The sequence below is a fragment of the Ptychodera flava genome, chromosome 5 (genome assembly GCF_041260155.1).
Source record: "Ptychodera flava strain L36383 chromosome 5, AS_Pfla_20210202, whole genome shotgun sequence".
NCBI lineage: Eukaryota > Metazoa > Hemichordata > Enteropneusta > Ptychoderidae > Ptychodera > Ptychodera flava.
Genome location: NC_091932.1, coordinates 24,160,885 through 24,169,449, shown reverse-complemented (window position 1 = coordinate 24,169,449; position 8,565 = coordinate 24,160,885). Strand labels below are relative to the sequence as shown.

Below are 8,565 nucleotides of genomic sequence, written 5' to 3'. Positions count from 1 at the left end.
ATTAACAAGTACACAATGCATCTATCTATCTATCTATCTATCTATCTATCTATCTATCTATCTATCTATCTATCTATCTATCTATCTATCTATCTATCTATCTATCTATCTATCTATCTATCTATCTATATATATATATATATATATATATATATATATATATATATATATATTATATATATATATACAAAATGAAGCAAGAAGGTATATTCAAACTAAACCGAAAAATATCTTAATCTGGTTTTGCGCTAGCTAAGTCCGCATTTCCAACTATAATACAGAGTACAGAGTTTACAATGGCAAAAATAATTGTATAATAATTCACTATGTGCAAGTTATTCTACTAGAATTCAGAGGAAGGAATTCACTTCAATATTTAGAAATCAAGTATTTAAATGACTGAGATTTCATTTTCATAGGTAGATTATGCGACAGCTTGGCACCAGCAAATGAAGTGCCAATTGAAAGCTGTCCAACAATAGAGTAGAACTAGAAGGAAGGGGCATAGACCCTCGAATTTTGATTAAGGTTCCAAGACAAGTATTTGACACTTCCAATTAATGAACTCTCCACAGAAAATAGAGCTCGTAACCACATGAAGTCAGTCTAGTATTGATATCGTTTGTTCCTCAAATTTTTAATCCGTTTGTTACATTTGGCTATATAAAAGCTTTGCACTATTCGAGTTAAATATTAAGCTTATGAAATAGGATGTTTCTTCACGTTAATAGACTCCTGAATTCTCTGTATATAGTAGTTTACCATGTTAATGTACATGTACCCGTTGTCGATGGTTGATTCGACCAAAGGTACTTTATCTACTTCACGCAAAGCTTGACATGATATTTCACATGGCGCAATTGTCGAACTAACCTTTCAATTATCATAAAAAATTCAAATTTGTCTTGTAAATATTGACGATAAGTTTACTGGCCTCGCACCAGCCAATAAATTTCTCAAAATGGGCATCTATTACAAATGTATGCCGATGGGAAATGGTCAGCCTTTATCGAATTTTAGACCGATATTAGTGTATTGAAATTATACGTATCTAGAATAGTATAGCTGTTTAATGATATCAACGAGGTAGTAAGGGCTTTGGACCCGATTTAACCATTTCAGGTCAGTACTTGCTGCAGCATTGTTGAAATCTCCTATTGAAAGCCCCATAAGCTGTATCTTTTGCCTATTTTTTCAGAACTTTTGTTTTGTGGTTTCCCTACACTTTCTGCATTGAATCCCTAAACTGTAATTTAATGCCAAGTATTTAGCATATCAACACAACCTATATGAATATAATATCGATTGTTATTGTTGAAAACTGTATTTTAGTCCGGACTAGAATTCATTTGCAAACAATAATTATCATTACACACATACAAGTTGTGTTGACAAAAAGCATGACAAGCGGATTAGGGTCAGACACGGTAGTTGATATACAGAAGCAGAAAACTGACAAAACTTGCCACAAGTTACAGCTTATGTCCCTTTAAGGTTTGAAAATGTACAGTGTGACGACTGCTATTCGATCAGTGTGCGTATGATGACTTTTACAGTCGCCACAGAATCTAATGGTCTCTGACTTCTTTACCAGAAACATTTTCAGTAATGCAAGGGATGTTAGCGACCTTGCTTGCCCAAAACGCAAGGTTCTTGGAGCAAAGAGAATTGCAATACAAAATATTATATGCAAACCAACCTTTTACTCACATTTGGCTTTCTTCTCAAACGTCATCCCTAATTCTCTTCGCCAACCAAATTAAGCAGAGTCTTAACATATGACACCAAAATACAATTGACATTTCATAGAAAACGTTGAATCGTGTATACCAAAGTTAAATGAGGAATACGTACAATGTCTCGTCCATATTTGTCGACGGTTTTCCCATTAGAATGAAAGGACAATGTTGTTATTTCTTCCTTCGATGTTATTTCTTAATACTATTAGGCTATGGTTTCTGCCTCCCTTTTGATAATTCCATTTTATTGATAAACCTTTTCTTAATCGATTTTGTGAGACTGTACCAATTTTTCTTAGAAGTTTTAATTTGCAAAGATCATAAATTTTCATAATGAAATATAATAAAATAAAATCCATGTTGTTTATTGATTTTAGTTCTTTTGTACGTGTTTCCGTTAAAAAATTCCATGGCTGACGTTCTCACTTTCGTCGTCACAGAACGACGAACAGATGTCCGATTAATGGATGTACTTGTGGTACATCCACCGCAAATTAAGTTGCGTTATTTCCACGAATTTTCAAGCTTAACTTCCGCAAAAGAAAGTCGTTTTCAAAAAGAACGGGAAATAAATTATCTGTTTTAACAACGCAATTTAGAAGGCCACCGTTTAGTGCTTGTTTAGTTTACATTATGTTCACTGTTTCTGTTTGTGTGTGTAGACCTTAAGGTTTGCGTGGGTTTGTGAATGGAAGGTTCATCATCTTCGTCACTGCAGCGGTGGCACCGTGTATCCTGTTCTTCCGATCTGCCGTCTTCGCTTAAACAAATCGCAGGTAAGCAACACTGAACCAGATATCAGCAAAGACGCACCGTAGAAATAAAAGGAATAGTTGTAGTTCCCAGTCAAGTCAAATAGTGCACCTAATATAAAAAAGAAATAATGCATGCAAATCAGGGAGCATCCTTTTAATAAATGAAAGTAGCACATTTGCGTTTATAGCTGCAAGTTCAATTCAACTTCATAAGTTTCTTTTTCTTACAATATTTCAAGGAATTGAATAATTTGACGTACCATAATGCATCAAATAATGGTATTACAGAACTTCTGATGAACTTCAGATGCACTGTTAATGTATTATACATCCAAAGTATCCAAGATAGCAGAATGTCCATATACTTTCTATGCTAAATTTATAAGAGTCAGCAACACTACTGTCGAAAATGCAAAGTGCGTTGTGTAAGTTCCGTATTTTCTTTTTACTGGCAGTTACTCTGCTCAAAACCCTCTATGATCGCTACTGAGAAACAGTATTATAACAAGATCTGACCTTTGATATGACATAACTATACCTGCACAAGGAGGTCCAATCAAACCACCGACTGCCACGAAAGGAGACGATAGACTGACAGCAGCTGTGACCATTGTAGGACCCAGCATGTCTTTCAATACCTGGACGAGCAGTGTGTAAAATAAACCACTTAAGAAGCCCAGACTGAAAGCAAACACCGTGTACAGGACATACGTAGTGGATACAGCGCTGAGAATTTCAGCTGCTCCTGTCAAGAGGTAGGTTAGACCAAGCAGGCGTAAAGTTGTTAAACATTTGCAGCTGAACTTTACAAACAATGGCACGGTCATCTTCCCGAGAAGGCCACCGATTGCAAATACTGATGCCACAGTGGCAATCTCTTTGTCTGTCCCTATTCGGAGCTCTCTCGCACGTGCTATAAGATGCATAACTGAGCCTGAAAATCCTAATCCATCAAAAAATCGTGCTACGGTGAAAGCTATGAACATCTGATGCTTGTCGAATAATGAACAGTCGCAAAACGTAAGAAGTTTCCGTAAATTGCTAAAGGTCCTTGATCGGCGCACACTTGTTTCCGATTCTTGGCTGCTCTCTAATTCTACCGTAGTCATCTTCTCGGTCTTTGGTACCGTCCTGTCTCTCTGCCAATTCGGTGACTTGAATAGAGCTGCTGGAATCAACATATTGGCATGTATAGCAGCAAACACAATGGATGCGCCCCGCCAGCCGTAGTAATCGATCAAGCTCTGCATCACATGTGGGAACATAAGATTACCAATTCCTGATCCACTCTGCACGATTGCGTTTGCAACTACGAAATTATGGTTGATGTAAAGTGGAACTATTCCCAATGCCACGGGTGTCACGAGGCCGTATCCAAAGCCTGAGTGATTATTAAAAGAAACATAACAGAAATACCATATTTGTTTTGCTTACAGCCTATTATGTAACACGATCGACTGTCGGTTATTAAATTCGAAAAGGCTTTGATCTAACGGTTGTCGCCAGTCAGAAAAACTTGCCTTATAGGACTTTCCTTTCCTGATTGTTTGTGCTATATTCACGTGATAATACAGGCAGAATTTGTATCAAAATCTTATTTCTTTGCTGCACTGAACCCATCTTTTCAAAGTACAATCATTCATCATGCTTGAATTTGATTACATTGCAACAATGAATATCAATTAAGCTGCATTTAATTTACCGTTGTACAGAGCTTGAAATCAGGCTATGGTTGAGTTTTTTGTTTCTTTGTAGTGTTTTGTGTTTGTCGGAGTCTGTCGTGGGGCACGGACCCTACTAAATCGTGAAAATTATGAGAATAGCAGAAAATGTCGTACAAAATAATATCATTAGATTATTAACTCATACATACCAATCAGGATTCCATGGCTGAAATACAGGAACTCAATACTGTTTGCGAAGGCGCTCAAAAACATTCCAACAGTAGCTGCTAGTGTACCGATGACGACGGTCATACGAAATCCGATTTTCTTGATTATAACATTTGTGACTGGGCCTAAAGTATATGATCAAAATGGACGAGAGTGACCACCGTCTATTTCTCGCTTTTATACTTAAAACTTGCGTCAAGAAAACAATTTATTACGCTCTGGCCTTCATACTTCAAACATATTTCACACTTTAATCTTACCAGGTGGAGCCCATTTAGACAAGTGAAACCGTATAATTCATTTCATTATGGTCATAAGAAGTCAGGTTTCTTTTTATTTTGATGATATTTATTTTTGACAGAATAATAATAAATGCACGAATTTAAAATGCTTCAGTCACAATCATTGTTTTTTTAACTCAACCGTATTATATGCATGCACATTTGCGTACCTTCTTTACATTATTACCCTTGCATTTTACTCGAAATTACTTAATATAGGCGCTGCATTTACAATTTTGTCGCTAGTAATAGTATTCAGTGCAATGAATTGATGAATGAATATAGCAAATGGGGAATAGGGAAATAGCTGACAGCTAGTCATGAAAATATGTTAGAAAACCTAATTTGGCATACAGACTTCAACAAAAAACAAGCGACAGAGGGTTCTGTTTTTCAAATACGGAATTGTACGCGGCGTCCTGTCGTCCTTCTTAATCCTGATTTCAAAGGTGAATGGTTTCAATTTTCTCAATGGAAAATTTCAGCAAACTAAACGAGCCCCATCAGCCTTGAGTGAATCAAAATGTTCACTCTTGCATGATTAAATTGAAACTCACCTACAGTCAGTTGCAAAAGGTACTGCAATGAAACAATCCATGAAACACGAGCTGAGCTGCAGTCGAAGAATTGTTGTATGGCAACAACCAGTACACCCGTGGCCGTAATCATACCGAACACAAAGAGCAAACAAATTTGACTACCTATGACCACAAGCCATGCATAGAAACCATCGCCTCGTCTTGTAATCGTACCATGATCAGTGACTACCGCCATCTTACTCGATATCAGATTGGAGATCAGTTGTACACGGTTTAACTTTCTAGCGAGTTTCTTCTAATGACGGAGAAGTACTAGAAGCGGCCTTGTCAAGTCAAGTGACAACAAAGGGTCAGTCATGTAATGACGCTGGTTTCAGTTAAACAATAGAAAGGTTGACAATGTGTGCCAAAAGGAAAAGCAACAACAAAAAACGTATATAGCATGTTAATAGACACAATACGCTAAATAAAGAAGAGTTTAAACAAAAACAAAACCTAGAGCATGTAAATCACATACGTAAAATATAAAACATTTAACTCCACCACCAAAGAGGAAATCGATCGATAATTTATTTAACTGAAAATGTAAAGTGTTTGAATCATGAAAGAACATGATCATACCTGTACATGATAAAATTTCCATATGATATAGACATGAATAAATTTACAAACAAGAGTAGAATACTGCAGTATGCCCGAGTAAAAACTTTGAAGGTGTGCGTTATGGATATTGCTGGCTACAGTTTTACATCGGAAACTTGAAACATAACTTACTGTATGTCGTGAAATAAACAATAAAATGTACAATGTGCTTCTCTTCTCCTCACTTGCTTCAACATTATAAAACTAAATCGATCTAAAAGGTACAATGGCAAACGTCGCAAGAGCGACAAATGATATTACTCGTGTTCAAGAGAGATAGGCAAGGACGTTTGTTTGAATATAATCAGAACAATAATACACATGCCATAATAACAATAGTAATAAGTTCCATAATAATCCGATGATTTTTTTTCTATTATTTTGATTTTATGTGTCAATTGCAAATTCTCATTCTTCGTCCAAAAGACTGTTGAAACTCCCAGTTTAGCTTATCAACATAGTGTCTATATGTGTGAGATATACCGTTATTGTTTACATTTGAATTCCAGTCCGGACCAGAATTCACTTGTAAACAATAACAACACAGTCGGTACTATAATAACGCTTTAATTGTAACACGGTTGAGACTAATTTGGGATAATTGGATCTTCATATTTTTCAAACTTCTCAAAAGTGTTAGGTGCCCTATATCTGAATGTTAAAATATATTACAAATTATCCATAAAAACAAGTGTCTAATTTAAAAAGAAAGGCAGAATGAGCTTACGTTTGCAGATTCAACAGACATTACTTCGCCCCCCAATTATCCGAAATTAGTTCAAACCCTGTTTTGGGAAATGGTGACAAAACAAAGACAGTGACGAAACACATCTTAAGCACATGCTTCTAAATGAGTCAAGTTGAGCAGCATATCAGAAAGGTAATATAAAAATTACATATCCCCGTATTGAAGTCTACCTCAAAATTTCATTTTGCAATTCCGATTAAGCGACTCGGAGCCAGATTTTCGAGTGAAGACATCTTTTCTTTATTTATTGATTTTGATTTAGATTTTCATTCAGACAAAATACATACAACAAAGAGGAATAACAAGAAAATTTCCCCTGTTTTGACTTATATCTTCGCTTGAATACAAGTCATGTATCACAATAATGGAAATATTCGATCGCATTGTATGTCCGTGCAATGTTGTGCTGTGGTTTAATCTTTGAATTGCTTTCATCTTTCATCGTTGTTGAATCACACCGTGAGCGTCAAGCTCTTCATCCACTAGACAGACGTTAAAGCTACAAAGCAGAGTTTATATCTAGCCTGGGATACGTCATGGACTGTGACGGTGGCGAGAGATTTTTATACCAGCATGCCTACTGTATTGTCTATTGCCAATAACATGTAAACAATACATGTACACGTGTGGAAAACGAACAAAATGACGTAAGTAAGTATAAACAATGTTCTTATTGAACCGAAAAATGTATAACTGGTTTTTCTTCAGCTATTAGAGTTCACATTTCCAACCATAATACAGATTTACATTTGATAGAGATATGACAGCCAAAGGAAAAACGATACAATCAATAATTTATACTATATCACTATGTGCAAGTTATTCTACTAGAATTTAGAGGAAGGCATTCACTTAGATATTTACAAATCAAATGACTGAGAATTTACATTTACCGGTAGATTATTCGACGACTTTGCACCAGCAAATGAAATAGCAAATGAATGCTGTCAAGCAATAGAGTGGAAGTAAGCGTTAAATTACGATTAAATGAATCTGGTATTGATATTGTGTGCTCCTCAACCTTTTTATCCGTTTATTACATTTGGCTAGATAAAAGCTTTGCACTATTTGATTTAAACATTATGAGATACGACATTTCTTCACGTTAATAGTATTCATGAATTCTCTGTAAACAGTCCCTGATCATTTAAATATACCGGGTATGCCCATTATCGACGGTTGATCCGATGAGAGGTACTTTATGAACTTTACGCAAATTAAGCTTGTCATATTTCACATGGAGGCGTTGTCAAACCAACCTTTCGGTTACTGTAAAAATTTTTCTCGTAAATATTGACGATAAGTTTGCTGGCCTCACACCAGTCAATAATTTTTTTAAAATGGGCATCTATTACAAATGTATGCCGATGGGAAATGGTCAGCCTTTATCTAATTTTAGACCGATATCATAACAAGCTGTTTGAAATTATAAGTATCTAGAATAGTATAGCTGTTTAATGATATCAACGAGCTAGCGAGGGATTTGGACCCGATTTAACCTTTTCTGTTCATTACTTGCTGCAGCATTGTTGAAATATCCCTCTATTTAAGGTTTGAAAATGTACAGTTAAACGACCGCTATTCGATCAGTGTGCATATGATGACTTTTATAGTTGCCACAGAATCTAGTGGTCTCTGACTTCTTCACAAGAAACATTTCCATTAAGGTAGAACGCACCTCGGGGACAGACATTCGGACTCTCAAACTTTTACAGTTCTCTTCTGATATACCACTGTGGGGGTTCATTTTAAAGCTCTTAGTGAAAGGAAACTTTTCACCGGCTTAGTTTTTTGAAATTCGAAATTTTTATTTTTCGCCATAGAGTTAACACAGGGATGGCGGCCATTTTGAATTTCTAATATCAGTAAATCTTGGGTTATTTGTTTCTCTAGTACCAAATTTGCACGGTGACCCCCTATTTTTTATTCTTGTTTTGAAAGAGAATGATTGAAAGATTCCTTGAGGAAA

General features: G+C 35.8%; 1 protein-coding gene across 1 annotated transcript; it reads right to left on the bottom strand.

The window, feature by feature from the left end:
* Window positions 1-200: 200 nt before the first annotated feature.
* On the bottom strand, window positions 201-5,549 carry LOC139133336 (monocarboxylate transporter 13-like). Its single transcript, XM_070699884.1, has 4 exons — window positions 5,225-5,549; window positions 4,368-4,511; window positions 3,033-3,875; window positions 201-2,603 (listed from the first exon to the last, which is right to left on the bottom strand). Exons 1-4 carry the CDS (start codon window positions 5,439-5,441, stop codon window positions 2,449-2,451), a joined length of 1,359 nt encoding a protein of 452 aa, XP_070555985.1. The 5' UTR covers window positions 5,442-5,549; the 3' UTR covers window positions 201-2,448.
* Between the last annotated feature and the right edge of the window lie 3,016 nt (window positions 5,550-8,565).

What these genes read in the sequence shown, in the direction of transcription:
- LOC139133336 (XM_070699884.1), bottom strand. Translation starts at nt 5,441, where the DNA reads ATGGCGGTAGTCACTGATCATGGTACGATTACAAGACGAGGCGATGGT. An exon ending in CCTTTTGCAACTGACTGTAG is followed by an intron (nt 4,512 to 5,224) that starts GTGAGTTTCAAT and finishes CATATACTTTAG; the next exon opens with GCCCAGTCACAAATGTTATA. An exon ending in GATTGGACCTCCTTGTGCAG is followed by an intron (nt 2,604 to 3,032) that starts GTATAGTTATGT and finishes TTTTTATATTAG; the next exon opens with GTGCACTATTTGACTTGACT.